This window comes from Antechinus flavipes, chromosome 4 (assembly GCF_016432865.1).
Source record: "Antechinus flavipes isolate AdamAnt ecotype Samford, QLD, Australia chromosome 4, AdamAnt_v2, whole genome shotgun sequence".
In the NCBI taxonomy this organism is placed as follows: domain Eukaryota; kingdom Metazoa; phylum Chordata; class Mammalia; order Dasyuromorphia; family Dasyuridae; genus Antechinus; species Antechinus flavipes.
This window is the reverse complement of record NC_067401.1, coordinates 123,320,968-123,340,644: the sequence shown is the minus strand read 5'-3', so window position 1 is coordinate 123,340,644 and position 19,677 is coordinate 123,320,968. Positions and strand designations below refer to the sequence as shown.

Below are 19,677 nucleotides of genomic sequence, written 5' to 3'. Positions count from 1 at the left end.
CACCTTGGGAATCCATTGAATCATGTTCTGAAGCATACCCAGCCAACCCTTTAAAATGGGGGGAAATAATATAGTATAGAATATCTAAATATGATGTAGTAGAAGTAGACTTCATCATCATCATGGAGAGATAGCATTTAAATGAGCTCAAATCCAATCACTCCATCAGAATTCATCTTCATAAATGTTTCCACCTTCTTATGCATAGCACGTTAGGGCCTGAGATAGGAGTCAAAGACAGATAAATAGACCACTGGATCTGAAGTCAGAAAGACTTCAAATTCAACCTCAGACACTAACTAGCTGTGTGAATGGACAACTCATTTAACTTCTGTCAACTTCAATTTCCTCAGCTATAAAAATGAAATATCACTTAAGTCCCAGGGTTATTGTAAGGTTCAAAAAGAATAACATTTATTAAACCTGCTGTAACCACTGTTGCTGTTATTCTTTTTCCTTTCTTCTCCTCCTCCTCTTTCTCCTTTACCTTCCTTCTCCTTTTCTTTCTCCTCTCTTCCTCTTTTTTTTTCTCTTCCTCCTCCTTGTCTTCCTTTACTTCCTTCTTCTCTTTTTCAGTCCTACATAGAAGTTTATCACAGATTTTCTCTATACTTGTTTGCCCTTCCTCTAATTTTCTATTTTGGGAGGTAGTAACTACACAAAATTTTCTACCATTATCCTCTGAAATATCTAAGTGTTACTTGCATTTACTTGGTGTTGCCCATGGCTGCCGTGTTTTACACTTAGCAATATCAGGTATTTCCTGGCTGAGTTGTTTCTGTGCCCTTTTATCCTTCTTCTCATAGCAACTGCTTTGCACTGATTAAACTTCTTTAGAAAATTATAATAGTCTTTACTTTTGTCTGTTTCCCATTTTTACAAGAGTCAATAACTTTCTTAATAAGACAGGTTGGAAGTGTTGTTATTATATCCAGGCTCATTTCATCTTCATGTTTTCTTCTAATGTCTTATTAATTTTTTCCCCTGATTGTTACATACAGACACCTAGTTTGGAAAGAACATTCTCATTAATGACAAGTCATTTCCTGTTTGTTAGAATATAGTTAGTTTTTTTTTTTTAATTTTCATAGTTCATTGTGTCCATCTAGCACCTTCCAACTTACTTTTTTGAGTATTTCTGGCATGTATGCATAAAGTTTCATATTCATCCTCAAATTTTGAAACTCTAATTTTTACAAAATCACATATTTTCCAAAATGTTTCTTCCCATTCAACCTCTCTTCCTGTCTTCAGGATAAAGTACTAAATATCAGGGCAGATGTCGACTTTGAAAGATCCCATCAAGTTCTTCATCCAATTTCTCCACTTCAAATGCTAGGTCTTAATTGGCCTTCTTTTTATTTATGCTTATTGTTAGCACTCTACAATGAGACATTCCATTACAGATTTCAAGTTGGAAAAAGCTTGGGTCATCTAGTTCAACCTTATTTAATAGATGAGGAAATCGGTGCCAGGGAACTTAAGTCACACACTGGTACCCAAAAGAATTATATTAGTCAACAAGTTTTTATTAAGCACCAATTAATAAAATTATCCCATGTACAAATTCTTTTTATTCTCAGAAATCTCACCAAGATCTATAAATTGGGGATAATAACACCTGTTATTGCCTGCCTTCAAGGGCTGTTTTAAGGAAAACAGTAAAGCAACATAGAATGTCATTATTACAGAATAACATGAAGTATCCCACTTAGATGACCTTGCTCTCTGAGGTGGCACAGATAACAAGGAAAAAATGTAACTTTTCCTACAAAATTTAAAATATCAAATTTACTGGAAAATCAAAATCTTTGCATTGAAAAGGAATGGTCTTGATAAATGTAAGAAAGTCTAGATAAACTGATATCTTGCAAATAAATGGTGTTAGGACAAAGAATTTTCTGTGCTATTTGATATCTTTTTTTCTTTGTAATTGTCTAATTGGCTTTTTTTTTAATATCACCGTGATTTCCCAAAAATTCTCTTCTAACCTTATCCAACATCTCTTTGTTATTAAAGATTTGGAGCATTCTTTCATGTGGTTGTTATAGCTTCCATTTCTTCACCCAAGAATTACCTGTTTGTATCCACTGACAATTTATCAATTAAGGAATACGTTAATTCTTATATGTCTATTAGTTCTATAAGTCTTTTATGTAAGAGCTTTTTCAGAGATAATTGCTGCAAAGATTTTTTCCCCCAATAATCTACCTTTCTTCTAATTTCAAATGAATTGTTTATATTTGTACAAAAGCTTTTTAATTTTATGTAGTCCAAGTAGTACATTATATCTTCTAAGATCACTTCTATATCTTATTTGTTTTGGAATTCTTCCCCTACTCATAGTTGTATAAGGAACCACTTTCTATTCTCCTATAATTTATTTATTATTTATATATTTATTATAATAAATTTATTTATATGTCTTATTTATTATTACGTAGGTATTGTTATAATATGACTTTTCATCTTTAGATCACATCAATTAGGAGCCTTATTATAGTTTCTGCATGAGATGTGCTCATTTCGGCCAAAGGACTTTGCACTTTTCCCAGAATCTTTTGTCATCTTTATCCTTAATAACTGGTATCCTTGGTTTAAAAAAATGATCATTAATGATATAAAATTGCTTCCTTAGTCTACTTATCTCATGGATAACTTTTTTATTTGCTAACCAATACCAAAACCTTTTTCTAGTTGATACTTCCTAGCGTAATATGAGGTCTAGCAGTGTGGTCCACTTCATTCTGACTTAAAAAATTATTCCATTTGACATATTCAGCCAGATTCCACCAGATGAATTTTATCATTTTTGTTTTCTCTGATACATTTCCAAGTAAGGAATGTCACTTGGGAATTCTTTCAAAGGGAGACCACAATGGAGAATCAGTTTCACTTTTAACAGTATCTCTATAAATGGTTAAGATGATTATCTGGAAAATTCTTAGTCTTTTCTCTGTTTCTTCACAGTCATGTAACACAGACTACATCATGGATTCACCCTGTGACAAGTGCTCTGAACTTGTCCTGTTTGGAGGAGAATGAAGAAGATTGCCCCAGAGATCGTCCCAACCAAAAGAGCTGATGGTATCTTTTAGAGAATAGAGCCACAGGATAGAGCAGCATTATTTTCAGAATAGCTTCAACTGACATCCAGTATGTAATGGGGACAAACTGTATGCCATTTGCAGAAGTTGTGAAGTAGGGGACAATGAATTTATCCTGTTTGTTTAAACCAAACATCTCATGTAAGTGTTTCCCATGCACATTTCCTGTTCATTTCATTTCAACACTTTCCTATAGGATAATTGACTGGTAATATGCCAATTATTTTTTAAAAAATAATCTGTTCAGATTTTTCTAAATGGCAAGGAATTTGCAAAACTTATTTGAACAGTTTTTCCCCTCCTTTGGAAATTAGTTGTGATAACTTTGAAAATTATTTGTATTTAAATCTTCTACTGAAAAAAGTGTGCATGTCTTCACATTTTCATTGGAACACTATTTGATAATACATTAATTCTTTAAATTTATTTTTCATCATAATTTTCAGTGCAGGTTGTTTTATTTGCTCTCCAAAAGTGAGGAAGAATCTGAAATGCCCATCTAAAAATACTGAGGAGTTCACAAAACAATGTTGCATAAAGGAATGCTATTTATAGCAGCTAGTTTCATATCTATTCCATTATGGCTTCACATAGTAGTGGGTATATATGAGTCACCCATCCTCTCTACATAATTCTACTCCTTTCTTAAAGCATTTTTTTCATTCATTCATTCATTCAGCAAGTATCTGTAGGGTACCTCTGTTTTCCCCTTTCTTCCATTTCTCTACCAGGCAGAGGAAAATTTCATGAAATTTTTTCTAGCAGCTGAAGGCAAGGCTTCAAACTAAAATGGAATATTCAGTCAGGAAAGTCCCTAATGTGGAAGTGGCCTTTCTTGAATTTGGGGATGGGAGGCAAGTAGAAAGACAATTTGTCAGCCAAACAATTATGACCTCATTACCTACACAAGATTCAGTATTAGCCTTTTGGGTTTCCACCATTCACTTGTGCTTACTGAAAGGCAGCATGGAATGGTGGCTACAAAGTGGGCTCTTAGTCTGAAAGACCTCAGCTTATGTCCCACCTTTGACCCTACTCACTCTGTGACTCTTAACCTCTCAGTGCCCCTCAAGCAACTTTCTAAGACTTGAGGCTACAGAGAAGTTGCCCTTTGCTTTAGGAGAATAAGTTCCTTACCAGAAGTTTGTTTTACTGATAAAATCATAGTTCTGGAGGGGGTTTAAGTGCCTAATACTTACAACTATCCATTAGACTTTTATTTTATATAACAATGACTCCTAGAATAACTCTAAAAGTAATGGGCTGCTGACTCTTAGCTTCAAACCATTCCTTCCACATACACCAGGATAAAAGAAAACCACATGCACACTCACACAAGGCCAGATGAAAAAGGCAATGAATACTTAGATGCTTTAACCTGCTTTGTTTTAAAATCAGCTTCATTGTGATATGGAATTCTTAATCCATGAGGTTTAAAAGGAATTTGGGTATATAATGCCATAAAGCCTAGTTTCTAGATTGCCTTCCATCAGCCAGAAATCTCTTTTAAATTTGCAGTGCAGTAAGATGATAATTGGTGATCATAATTAAGTCTCTGAAGTGCTGCAAGATTCCAAGTGTATTTTCCAACAGGTCAGTCAGTAAGTATTTATTAGCACCTACTGCATTCTAGGTAACTGTGCTATGCCCTGAGAATACAAAAAAAAAAAGCAAAAATAAACAATCAAAACAATAGTCCCTGCTTTCAAGGAGTTCATAGTCTATCTAATGAGAAAGTCAACATGTGAACAACTATATACAGATATTGCAATTCAGCAAACATTTATTAAATGCCTAGTTAAGAAAACAAAATATATCCCCTGCTCATAACGAAGACACAATCTAATGAGGGAGAAAACAGGTAAACAATTATGTACAAATAGTTTAATAAACATTTATTAAGTGGCTACTGTGTGCCCAGCACTGTTTAAAGTACTTGGTTTGTAGATAAGAAAGACAGTTCCTATTCTCAAGGAGCTTACAGTGGGCAGATAACATATAAGCAACTATATACATGTAAGATATATGCAGGATAAATTAGAAATAATCTATAGAGGGAAGGAATGGTTAAGTCATGAGAGACACCAGTAAGCAGTAAACAAAGAAACATTCAATATGTTTTAAATATTAGGGACATTTTAGTTTCTGCCTAATTCTTTGAAAATTGTGATACTACTCTTATGTATAGACAGTATTTACCAGGACAGTTGGAGTAGATTTTCTTAACAAAGATACTGAAGTAGTTTTCCATTTCCTTCTCCAGCTCATTTTACAGATGAGGAAACTGAGGCAAAGATGGTTACATATCTTGTCCAGGGTCACACAGCTAGTAAGTGTTGAAGCTGGATTTGAAACAATATATATGTACATTATACATATAGTTATGGATGTAAAGATAAACATGGATATGCATTATTCATCCATTAACCTGTTGGTAGTAATCAGATGCTATAAATTGCTGGGACCATACTTAAGGCCTTTCTAATTTGGTAGAAATTATGGGAACTTGCACTTAGTCAGCATGGCTTTTAAGAAACCAATAGTAGGGGAGCGAGGAGCCAAGATGGCAAAGAGAAGCCAGGAACTTGCCAGAACTCACTCTCTTGAAAACAACATTAAATCAATCCTCTAAAAGTATTCTATAGTGATAGAATGCACAAAAAGATGGAGTAAAACAAATTTCCAGCCCAAGATAACTTAAAAGGACTTCAGGAAAGGTCTGTCTCACTTGGTAAAAAGGGAGCAGAGCCCAGTGCAGATAGTGTCTGGGCAAGCCAGTGGGAAGCTCTTAGCCACAGCACAGATTAGCAACCAAGGTCCCATGGTCCTGGCTCAGCAAGCCAGCTGTGAGGTCTCCAGCCCCAGAGCATCAGGCAAACTACGAGACCCAGAGCAATCCAGATCACAATAGACATAACTGGACAGTGAGCCAGCAACCAGCCCCAGAGGCTCTAATGTAGACTGCCAGTAGCCAGACCTCTGACTCCCAGTGCAAATAAGCTTAGGTTCCTGTCTACCCCAGGAACAGAATATATCTTTTAAAAAATGAGCAAAAAAATAAAAAAGAGCCCTGAACATAAAAAGTCACTATGGTTATAAGTAAAATCAAAACACAAACTCAGGAAGAGAACAGTACCAAAATGCCTACATGCAAAACCTCAACTAAAGAAAATATGTGTTAAAAATTAAAATTGAGCAAGTGGAAGCTAATGACTCTGAGACATCAAAAATCAATCAAATAAAATCAAACAGTAAAAAATAGAAAAATGTGTAAAATCCTTCATTGAAAAAACAACTGACCTGGAAAATGGATCCAGAAGAAATAATTCAAGAACTATTGGAGGACTTGAAAACCATGATCAAAAAAAGAACCTGGACAATAAAATTTCAAGTAAAACTGCCCTAATATTTTAGAACCAGAAGGTAAAATAGTCACTGAAAAAATTCATTGATCATCCCCTGAAAAAGATCCCAAAATTAAAACTCCAAGGAATATTATAGCTCAATTCCAGAACCATTAGGTCTAGAAGAAAATATTGCAAGCAGCCAGAAAGAAACAATTCAGCTTCTACATTAAAAAATTGAAGGGCATGGAATTTATATTCTAGAAGGCAAAGGAGATTAGGTTACAACCAAGAATCAAGTACCTTTTCAAAATTGTGTATAATCTTTTAGGAGAAAAAATGGATATTCAACAAAATTTCAAACTTTCTTCATGAAAAGACCAGAGATGAACGGAAATTTTGAACTTCAAATACAAGATTCAAGAGAAAAAGGAAAACAGAAAAGTAAAAAATTACAGTAATATTCAATAAGACTACATTGTTTATATCCCTACATGGAATAATACTTGTAACTCTTAAGAACATTACATTGTTTATATTCCTACATGGAATAATGCTTGTAACTCTTAAGAACTGCTCTATTAGAGCAGATAGAAGGAGTATACTTAGATAGAGGATGTCAACATAAGTTGATCAGGAGGTGATGTTAAAAAAAATAATAAAGGGTTAAAATAAGAATTGTACTGGAAGAAGAAGAAAGGGAGAGAGAGAATGGGGGGATTTATACCATAGGAAAGACCTATTAGAGTAGAGGAAAAGGGGGTGGAGGGTTAGCACTGTTTGATCCTTATTCCCATCAAATTGGGCTTTAAAAGGGGAATAACTTACATATTTGTTTGGGTAAAGAAACCTGTCTTCCCCGGTAAGAAAGTAGGAAGAGAAGAGGGAAAGAAAAAGGAAAAGCTGATAGAAGGGAGAACAGATTGAGGGACATAGCAGTCAGATGCAAAAAAACTGGCAAGATGGGAGAGGGTACAAGGAGAGAGACAACTATAAACAAGGAAAATGGGATGGAGAGACGGTATTCATAAATGGGAATGGGAATGGGAATGGATTGCAAAGTAGATTAAAAATAATCCTACAGTATGTTGTTTACAAGACACACATTTGAAGCAAAGAGATACATACAAAGTAAAGGTAAAAGGCTAGATCAGAATATACTATGCTTCAGCTGAAGTTTTTTTTTAAAAAAAGGCAATTTTGATCTCACAAAAAAAGCAAAAATACATCTAATTATAGAGACAAGGAAGGAAACTACATCTTGTTAAAAAGATGCCAGAGACAATGAAATAGTATCAATACTAAACATATGCACCAAGTGGTATAGCATCCAAATCTTAGAGAAGAAATTAAGTCATTATAGGAAGAAGTGGACAACAAAACCATACTAGCAGGGACCTCAGCCTTTCCTCTCCGAACTAGAGAATGCAACCACAAAACTGGAGAACAGAACCACAAAATAAAGAAGTTAAGAAGGTGAACAGAATTTTAGTAAAGTTAGATATGATAGACCTCTGGGAGAAAATTGGATAAAGATAGAAAGGAATATATCTTTTTCTCAGTGGTACATGACACCTTTACAAAAATTGACTATGTATTAGAGCATAAGAACATCACAAAAAGGCAGAAATATTAAATTCATCCTTTTCAGATCACAATGCAGTAAAAATTACATGTAATAAAGAACCATGAGAAAATAGATCAAAAACTAATTGGAAATTAAATAATCTAAAGAATAAATGGTTCAAACAACAAATCATTAAAAATATATAATTTCATCATAGAAAATGACAATGAGACAACATACTAAAATTTGTGGGATGTTGTCAAAGCAGTACTTATGGGAAAGTATATATTCTAAATTCTTACATGAATAAAATACAGAAAGACCAAATCAATGAATTAGGCATGCAATTTAAAAAGCTAGGAGAAAAAAAAAATCCCCAATTGAACACCAAATTAGCAATTCTGAAAAATCAAAGGAAAAATTAATAAAATTCAAAATAAAAAAACTATTGAATCAATAAATAAAATTTATTATTATATGGAGGAGGAAGACAATAAAACAGACAAGTCTTTGGTTAACTCAATTTTTTTAAAAAAGAAAACCAAATTACTAGTAGATTTACCAAATTAAGAGAAAATTAAACCAATAATTAAAAGCCATTTTTCTAATCTGACAATCTAAGTGAATTGGATTTATATTTACAAAAATGTAAATTGCTCAGATTACCAGAAGAGGAAAAATAATGCTTAAATAACCCCATTTAAGAAAAAGAAGTTGAATAAGCTATCAATGGACTCCCTAAGAAAAAATCTCCAGGGCCAGATGGATTTACAAGTAAATTCTATCAAACCTTTACAGAACAATTCCAATGCCATATAAACAGTTTGGGAAAATGGGTGGAGTCCTACCAGATTCCTTTTATGACACAAATATGGTGCTGAGAGCTAAACTAGCAAGAACCAAAACAGAAATGGAGACCAATTTCTCTAATGAATATTGATGCAAAGGTTTTAAATGAAATATAGCAAAGAGTACAGCAATTCATCATCATCAGGATACTATGACCAGGTGAGATTTATATCATGAAAACAAGGCTGGTTCAATATTAGGAAAGCAATTAGCATAATTGGCCATATCAATAACAAAACCAACAGAAATCATGATTATTTCAATATATGCAGAAAAAGCTTTTGACAAAAATATATGGTGTCATTTTTATTAAAAAGACTGGAGAGTATAAAAATAATGCTTTCTTTACAATAAGTAGTATCAGGGGCAGCTTGGCCCTGAAGTGAGGAGGACCTGAATTCAAATCTGGCTTCAGACACTGAACACTTTCTAGGTGTGTGACCCTGGGCAAGTCACTCAACCCCAATTGCCTCGGCAAATAAATAAATAAGTAGTATCTATCTAAAGCCATCAGCAAGCATTTTCTGTAATGGGGATGAACTAGAAACCTTTCCAATTGAAGCAAGAATATTCATTTCACTATTATTCATTATTGTACTAGAAATGTTAATTTTAGCAATAAGAGAAAAGAAATTGAAGGAATTAGAATAGATGATGAAGAAACAAAACTATTACTCTTTTCATAAGATATGATGGTGTACTTAGGGAACCCTAGAAAATCAACTAAAAAAAACCTACTTGAAGTAATTAATAACTTTAGTAAAGTTGCAGGATATAAAATAAACCTACATAAATCATTGAACTTTGTATATATATTATCAACAAAGCTAGATAGAACAAGAAATTCCATTTAAAATAATTATTGACAATATAAAATATTTCGGCATCTACTTGCCAAGATAAACTCAGGAACTACACAAATATAACTATAAAATACTTTTAATACAAAGTCAGATCTAAACAATTGGGAAAATATCAATTGCTCATGGATAATCTGGGCTAATATTAACAAAAATGACAGAGCTATCTAAATTAATGTACTTATTCAATGCCATACCCATCAAACTACCAACATATTATTTTAGAAAACTAGAAAAAATGTTAAAATCATCTAGAAAAACAAAAGGTCAAGAATATCAAGGGAAGTAATGAACAAAAGTTCCAAGGAAGGTGGCCTGCTGGTCTCAGATCAAAAATTATATTATAAGGGAGCAATCATCAAAACTATTTGGCACTGGTTAAGAAATAGAATAGGGTATCAGTAGAATAGATTTGGTACATAAGACATAGTAGTAAATGATTAATAATCTAGTGTTTGAAAAACCAAAAGATGCTAACGTCTACTAGAAGAAACTCTTTAACAAAAACTTTTAGGGAAATTAGAAAATAATATGGTAGAAACTAGATATAGATGAATATATCACACCATATACTAAGATAAGGTCAAAATGGACACATGGTTTAGACATAGGTTGATGATTATAAGCAAATTAGGAAAGGAAAAAATAGTTTACCTGTTATATCTATAAAAAAGGGAATAATTTATGATAAAAAGTTGGGAGTTGGGAGGTATTAAGAAATGCAAAATGGATAATTTTGATTTTCACACAAACAAAACTAATATTAGAAGGGAAATAGAAATCTGGGAATCAATCTTTATAGCAAGTGTCCCTGATAAAGGCCTCATTTCTCAAATACACAAAGAACTGAATTAAATTTATAAGAATACAACTCATTCCCCTAATTGATAAATGGTCAAAGGATATAAATGAGCAGTTTCCAGATGAAGAAATAAAATATGTTATAAATAAATGTTATCTACAGTCATATGAAAAAATACTCTAAATCATCATTGATTAGAGAAATGAACATTAAAACACCTCTGAGGTACTATGTCACACCTATTAGATTAGCTAATATGACAAGACAGAAAATGATATATGTTGGAGAAAATGTGGTAAAATTGGGATACTAATGCATTGTTGGTGGAGTTGTAAACTGATCAGACCATTCTAGAGAGGAGTTTGGAACTATTCCCAAAGGGTAATAGATAATCAAACTGAGGATACTTTTGATCCAGTAATAACACTAGTAGGGTTTTATCCCAAAGAGATTGTAGAGAAGGGGAAAAGACCTATATGTGCAAAAATATAGCTGCTCTTTTTGTGATGGCAAAGATATGGCAATTGATGGAATGCCCATCAGTTTGGGAATGACTGAAATTGTGGTCTATGACTATAATGGAATATTGTGCCATAAGAAATGATGAGCAGGCAGATTTCAGAAAAACTTAGAAAGACTTATGAACTGATACTAAGTAAAGTGATCATTGTAAACCTTAACAGCAATATTGTGCAATGATCAACTATGATTGACTCAGCTCTTCTCAGTGATCCACTGATCCAAGACAATTCTAAAAGATTCATGACAAAATGCTAACCATATCCAGAGATGGAGTCAAAGAGTCTGAATTCAGATTGAAGAATACTTTCACTTGTTTTTTGTAGCTTTTCCCTTTTCTGTTTCTTTTTTCACAGCATGCCTAATTTGGAAATATGTTTTCAAGACTGCATATGTATCCTATATCAGATTACTTGCCATTTTGGTGAAGGAGGATGAGGAGGACAGAGGAAAAAAATTAGAATTCAAAATCACATTTAAAAAATGAATGTTGAGAACTATCTTTATGCATAAGTGGAAAAAAGTAAACTACTATTTACAAAAGTAAAAAAAAAAAAAAAAAAAAAAAACAATATTCACTCCAAACTATAATGCAGCATTATATATAAAGAAAGTATAAATCTTTAGAATGATAGAGATGAAAACGGTCTTTAAAACAAAAGCAGCTAAATGGCATAGTGGATAGAGCACTGCTCCTGGAGTCAGGATAGACCTGAATTAAAATCTACTTGGACACTTAATAGCTGGACGACTGGATAAGTCATCTGACTCCTACCTATCTTCATTTTCTCAACAGTAAAATGTAGACAATAATAGCACTTCCCTCCCAGAGTTGTTGTGAAGATCAAAGATCAAATGTTTCTTCCCTTCCTTCCTTTAAGAGATTATCTGAGTTCTCAATGTTAAGTGACTTGTCCAAAGTCATACAATTAGTTAGCAATAAAACCAGGAATAGAATCTAGGCCTACTGATTTACAATCCAGTTTTTTTTCCTACTATATCATATTGCCTTCCAGGTGTGTAGAAATCCAATGTGAGGGTATAGTTAGATATAATCACAAGTACAATAAAAATTGTAACTCTCTTCTCTTGGTTGTCACACAGAATTCAGAATGGAAAAATCGAAGGTTTTTGTAGTTTTGGGGGGTTTTTTAATTGAATTTGTTTAACAAGCATCTTCTGCTGTGCATTTGACCAGACAGTCACTGCCATTAGGAAGGCCCATTTCAAGTATTCCTTTTTTACCTGGCTGTTAACTTTTGGTGGGGAAAAAGTAACTGGTACTTTCAAATCCATGCTGACAAGTATGATGATGCTTTTCCATTCCCATAATTAACCTAATTTAGGATGATCACTCCAAGAATATGTTTTGTTTCATAGTATTCTCTATAAAAGTTCAGGAAACTGAATTTTTAATAAAGATATCGAACATGTTTTATTTGATTTAATTAATAGTGACAGGAATTAATAAAAAGGAGATCTGAATCACTTTAAGTTACAACAGTCCTTCGTGCCTCCATTTTTTCACTATGTAATGAGGTTAATAAGAAATCTGTCTCAATGTAATTTTTTTCAATGGATTTTTATTATTTTTTCAGAATTTATATTTCCTTTTTCACTCTTCTTCTTCTCAAAGAACCACCCTTTATAACAAATAGCTTTTTTTAAAAAGGAAGAAAAAATATTCAGCAAAACCAATCAATGCATTGAAAAAATTCAGATTTTACAATCACTATTTCACACCTAAGGATCTGCATCTCTGAAAAGCATCATGAGAAGTAGGACCTTCAAGTACCTTTTTTTTGGGACCAACTTTATTCTTTATAAATTCTCTATCTTCAGATTCTATTATTTTGTGTTTCTTTACTTTTCTGTTGGTTTAGTCATTATTTGCATTGTTTTCTTCCTACCAACATTTGTGATGTAATGGGCCAGTATGTAAAACAATGCAGAAATGGCATCAGAGAGTCACTTAGAAAAATTCTCAGTAGAATGTCTTTTATCATTAAATTATATTCTGTTAGCTCCAGAACAGCCTTGTATCATCCTATCTTTAGAGAGGAAACAAAATGAAACACACCCTAACAAGGAGTCCTTCCAATAATGTTTACAGTTTGTGAATAACAGCTGTCAAAACGGTATTGTCAAGTTTTTAGAAAGTTTTAAATGCTTTTAGTAAAGTTTTTATAATCTCCCTTGAGGAAACTATCTCATTTCTCACAGAAAGAACATTTCTTTTTTCTCTACAAAATGTAATGCCAGTGTTTTAAATGTAAACATGAAAATCATTATGAAATCCTCTCTGCAGGTATGGGATACAGAGAGCCAAGCAAAAATTTAACAATAGGAAGATGATACTGTCTAATGTCTTTTGCAAGGTTGAACTGGATTTAAGAGAAGAAATTCTATGGAGCTTAAGTTCAGGCAATAACCTACACCATTTCTACCTGAAAAGCTACGTGTAATGAATGGCAAGTGATGATTTTGTAAATGTTAAGTTCATACTTTCACCATTTGTAGTTTCACAGATGTAAACTGCCAATAACTCATATTAAAAATAAAGTTTCATATTATCTATATGTCACTGAGTCTTTGAGGGGGGAAATCCTATTTAATTCTAAGTTTTCTTAGATTTGTACAATATAAGTTGGAACAGATCATGTAATATCACTAGAAATATTTTCCTTTAGGTGACCATGAACTGATTTTCTCCATCCCTTAAACTGTGTTCTGCCTGTGAGAACTATGTTAGGACTGTCCTGAATTAGAATATTGGAAGGAAATTATTCTTTTTTTTTTTCAGGGTAAAAAGATAATATGGGACTGAGAACAGTGATAGTGGCAAAAAGGACTCAAGACACTTAACTTTTATCTAGAGGACTCCAGGTCCCTAGGAAAGTATAGCCCAGTGGAGGAGTGTTATCTTGACTCTGTCAAATTGGCTTAAAGTTTCTTCTATGCTCTTTTTACAGTATTATTGTTTAGTTTTGAAAAGATAAAAAATATTCAGAAAATTTTTATTATGCATCTACTACATAAAGAGACAAAAAATGAATAGACTTTACTTTCAAGGAGCTTGGAGGTGGGAGTTGGGGTAGAGAGAGGGAGTTGGAGAGTATAGGCTACAACATGTAACAAAGTTATTTCAAGAGGGAGAAAATGTTAATAGATGGGCCAGTCAGGAAAGACCAATATGAGTCATCTGTCTTTATCTGCAAAGGGAGAAAAATTGCTCAATGATCATGTAGATGGAGATGGATATATTTTAATTGTGTATATCTTATCCAGCCCTGGCACAAAGTAAGTGCTTAATAAATGTTTGTTGACCCACTTGTCTACATTAGCCTTTTCCAGTAATTCTTTAATGATGGAATAGTTTTTCCTCAAATGTGTGTGTAGGTTTGCCTATAAACATTACAAGGATTCTGTAATGGGATGACATAGATCGAGTTGTTTCTGGTTTACCTAAACCTTGAATGTAATAATAATGAGAATAAGAATCACAGGTCAAACAATGAATATTGGAGATAGGATTTGAAATCAGTCTCTAGAGCCAATGCTCTTCAAATTCAGCACAATAATCATTTATGAAGCACCTTTGACATGCAAGGAAAATGTTGTTAGTCCCTGGGAAAGCAAAAATAGTCCTTATCCTCAAGGAGTTTATATTCTGCTAGAGGGAGAAACTATAGATACAGATAATTAAAAACAAAATATGTATAAGGGATGTAACTCCTTTGTTATAGGGAATTTCAAGTTAGGAGTTTTTTTTTTTCTACTAATGTAAGAAGAAAAGAAACAAGCATTTATTAAGTACCTACTATGTGGCAACTAGTGTGCTTCTGACCCTCACAAAAGCCCTATGAGGTAGTTGCTATTATTTTATAGTTGAGGAAACTGAGGCAGGAAGCTGTTTAAAATTCTTCCCCAAGTCACAAAGCTAAGAAGTATCTGAGAGTATTTGAACTGATTCATGGCTCAACATGGGCCACCTATCTGCCTCAATGCAGGTGCTTCTCTGCAGCTAATAATAATAATAATAATAAATGGTTAAATGACCACCTAGGATCACAATCATTATGTGAAAGATAGAGGACTCTAAACAAGGTCTTCCTACCTACAACACTGGTTCTCTATCCACCCATACATGCAGACCCCTTTTCAATGGGAGGGGAAGGCATAATAATTAATATCTAGAGGGGATCGGGATAGATTCTTGCTGGAAGGGAGATATGGATTCCAAGAAGCCAGGATGTAAAGGACACCTTCCATGAAGGACACAAAAGTGGAAGATGGAATGGTTTTTGTAGAGAACAGCAAATAAGCCATCATGCCTAAAAAGTAGAACATTCAAGGAAGCAGAAAGGTAGATTGGAATTGGATTGTGAATTAAACGTCAAACCAAGGAGTCTGCATTTTATACTAGAAGCTAGAGAGAGCCACTGAATCTTCTTGAGTAGTTGAATGACACTGCCAGACCTGCACTTCAGGAATGTAAATTTGGCAGCTGTATGGAGAGAGACCAATTAGGAAGCTATAGCTATCAACCAGGCCAGATATGAGTAGATAATAAAATCCAAAAGATGAATTGCCACAAAATCCAGAGCATGTGCTCAAGGCAAAAGAAAGCATTGAAGCTAAGGATAATTAATCATGTGCCACTGTAGAATTGATTTGGTACAAGGGAACAGTACCTTGCCACAGTGTTCTAAAGGTGCAAAAATTTTCTCTGCTATAACAAAACCCACTGGAATTATCTGAATGTTCTTTTTCATTGGGAAGAAATTAATCTTTCATCAGCAAAATGTCAAGTAGAGAGAAGGAATGGCAAAAAAAAAAATGATAGATAAGAAAGTGAACTGAAGATAAATACATCACAATTCAGGCATTTCTATGACAGAATCTTGGAATAAATAGAATATAAATACCTATTTTTGTGGGCTTCACCATTTCCATGGAGGAAGGGGAAAGGGAGCCTTCATTTATTTTGTGGTTGTTCAGTCATTTTTCAGTGACATCTGACTTCATGATTCCATTTTGGGTTTTCTTGACCAAGACACTGGAGTGGTTTACATATGAATAAATATCTCAGTTTACTTATAAGTAAACAAAGGCAAACAGAGTAAAGTCACTTGTCCAAGGTCTTACAGCAAGTGTTGTAAGTATGCTTTCATTAAGTGCCTACTATATGCCAGCCACATAGGTATGCCCTTTACAAATATCTCACAGCTACCTGTAAATAAATGCTATTTATAATCACCATCTTACAATTAAGGAAAATAAGGCTCAAAGAGGTGATGTGATTTACCTAAAATGTCTGAGGCTGGATTTGAACTCAGATTGTCCTAACTCTAGGTCTAGAGTTCTATGCACCATACCATATAGTTGTCACCTGCCCTTAGACAGTTTCCTCATTTCTATACATTTAGTGGGATGACAGCTTTTTCTGTGAGTCACTAGATCAGTTACTTTGAAAAAAGTCAACAAGCATTTATTAAGCATTTAATATGTGCCCAGCATTGTGCTGAACACTGGAGATACAAACAAAACAAAACAAAAATTCCTGACCTCAGGGAGCTCACAATCTAATGGTATATAGTAAAGACTTTAAGAGATGGTACAATATATAGTTTGATAGTATGTTGGGCCTGTGGTTAACGACAGGTCAGTTCACATCTTACCTTTGATACTTACTGGCTGAGCCTGTTTCCTCACCTATAAAAATGAGGGAAATGATACCTTTTATAACACTTTGCTCCCGGGGCTGGTGTGAGAGTCAAATGAAGAAACACTTCTTAAGTGCACTGCACACTTTAAAATGTGATATGTGCCCATTAGGGCAGCTGGGTGGTGCTACAGTACATCAAGCTTGCCTGGAGTCAAGAATCTCATCTTCCTGAGTTCAAATCCAGCCTCAGACAGCCCTGGCTATGTGACCTTGGGCAGTCACTTAATCCTGTTTGCTTTAGTTTCCCCATCTATAAGATAAGCTGAAGAAAGAAATGAAAAATCATTCCACTCCCTTTGCCAGGAAAACTTCAAATGGGGTAATGAAGAGTTGGGCACAACTGAAAAACTGAACAACAATAAATGTGTCCATTATTATTTTATATGGACCAGACCTGTGCTTTCATTGGTGTGAAGAACTTCCAGTAAGGGAATTCCTTCTATCCCTGAAGAATTCCTTAATGCATCAACAGATTAAGTATCTGGCCCAAATAACATTGATAATGTGTTAGAAGCAGGATTTGAACCCAGACTTCCCTTCCTCTAAGGCTGACTTTATACCTTTGTATTGACTTTCCAGTGATTATTAGTAAGGAATAAATAGATATAAATGTAAAGATAGATAGGTGTGAATACATGTTTAATGGGGTAAATTCTAAAGAGTTTCAAGAGAATGAGCATGCTTTGGTGAATTCATCATTCCCTAGCAATATGTCTTTGGGGACTTATTAAGAATCATAGCCAAGACCAGGAGAGATCATGTGGTCTAGTCTCCTGCCTTTAGGCAGATCAATTTCTGAACCAACCAAGTGGGATAGGTATATATTTGCTTCTTGACAGTCTCTAAGGATGTAATAATAATAGCTCACATGCCTTTAATCATTAGGTACCAAAAATAGCTAGCATTTATAAGTTATTCTAGGTTTACAAAGCACTTTCCTCAAACTCCATGAGATTATAAGACTATAGGTCTAGAACTAGAAGGGTCATCTAGTCCAAGCTTTTTATTTAACAATTGAGGAAACTGAATCCCACAGAGATTCTGCCACCTGTTCAGACACTTCCCAAAAATGGCAGAGCCAGGTAAAAACCTGACTACACTGGCTACAGTGTAGGAACACTGACTACAAATCTATCACTCTTTCCACTATATCACATTGCCTCCCATGTGTCATCTTCACTTTCCAAATAAGTTATCTGAGATTGAAGGAGTATCAATCAATGTCATACAAATAGCTATCAATGGGATTTGAACCTATTTAAACCCAAGGTTCCTAATTTCAGGTCTAGCATATATAATTTTCAAAACCATCAAGGTGCCTGTACATCTTAGAATTCCATCGAAAAAAAATCACTCTTGGAGATCTATTCCAGAGTTTTGGGGGAGGAAAGGAGGGAAAGAAGGAAGGAAAGAAAGAAGGAAGGAAGGAAGGAAGGAAGGAAGGAAGGAAGGAAGGAAGGAAGGAAGGAAGGAAGGAAGGAAGGAAGGAAGGAAGGGAGAGAGGAAGGAAGGGAGGGAGGGAGAGAGAGAGAGAAGAGAAAGGGCAAAGGGGAGAAGAGAGGGAGGGAGGAAGGAAAAACCCAAGCAAAAATGTACTTATTTTTAAGTTCAATCAATAAGTATATATTAAATGCCTTTTATTTGCAGAGCTATATTAGAAACAGGTGGGGAATACAAAGCCCCTGGGATAAAACACTTCCCAACCTCAAAGAGTTTATATCCTATTAAGAAAAATAGCATATATAACTGTAAATAAATACGAAATACATTCAGAATAATTATAAGGTAGCAGTGAGGAACGGGAGGACCACTAGTCACGGGGGAGGGGGAGGGAGGGGTTGGTGGAAGGGCTAGAGGAGGAGTGAGGGGACAGGGCAAGGCTTCTTGTAGGAGATAGTCCATGAGCTGATCTGTATAGGAAAGTGGGGGTCATAGAAGTGAGAAGGGAGAGCATTTAGGCATTGGATAGCCTGAACAAAGATCCAAAGTTAGGATGTCACCCTGGGAAGTGACAATTCTTCAAATCTCTCCAAGGAATATTAATGAACTCTTTAAGAAATCCTGAAGATAAAGATGTCTCTAATTCAAATGCATTTGCCCTTTTGTCCTTCAGTTCCCCAGTAGAGGTTTCCTCTTGCTATGTATCCACTTGGGAAATTCTTGGTGGAACCTCACTGTTTTCCCTCCACCATCTCTGGAGTGGAGAGACACAATACTGTTGGTTCAGTGCATAGCGGTGAATGAAGCCTGACCTACATTCTCAGTAATTAAATCTCTCCCTCTGTAAGAACAGGTTTACATTTAATATCTGTCTCTGTGGCTCACCAGAGTCAGGTTCGTCTCCCTTTGGGGGCAGGTTTATTAGTTGCTGCTTATTCAGGATTTTTCTTGCCAGAAATGTGAAAGTTGTCACAGACATAAATGCTTCCCTTTTGGTCTCATGCTGGCCAGATCTCATTACAGAACAAAAACACAAAAGCAGCCATTGAGATTGGGGACATCATTAATGGATAGATGAGCAGTTCAATATGATCTTTGCTCCTTCAGTATTCCCAACCATAATGAATGTTAAGGTCCTGGCCCTTGACAAATGTGAAAAATAGCAAAATATAAAATGAATTGTAATAGTATAGAAAATTCCTGGTCAGAGGCTTCCTCTAGCGATATAGGTTAATTCCTTTCCTGCAATTTCCTACTCTTTAGTTTCTTAGAACACTAACAGTATGCATGACTTGGCCAAGGTCACATGTGCCTTGAGCCAGCATGTGCCAGAGGCCAGACTTAAATCTCATAAAGTTATAGATCCAAAGTTAGAAAGGAGTCAGACACCTCTCATTTTATAGTTAGGAAGATTGAGGTCCAAAAAAGTTTACCCAAGGCCTCTAGGTGGAGAGAGGAAAA

General features: G+C 34.5%; 1 protein-coding gene across 4 annotated transcripts in view; it reads left to right on the top strand.

The window, feature by feature from the left end:
• Window positions 1-13,627, top strand: part of STXBP4 (syntaxin binding protein 4) — a 221,834-nt gene extending 208,207 nt beyond the window's left edge. For all 4 annotated transcript variants that reach the window (XM_051994255.1, XM_051994257.1, XM_051994258.1 and 1 more), the window contains one exon: window positions 2,971-13,627. In XM_051994255.1, the coding sequence (XP_051850215.1) occupies window positions 2,971-3,085 (115 nt within the window). In that variant the 3' untranslated portion in view covers window positions 3,086-13,627. The remainder of the gene's footprint in view (window positions 1-2,970) is intronic.
• The last annotated feature ends 6,050 nt before the right edge of the window (window positions 13,628-19,677 follow it).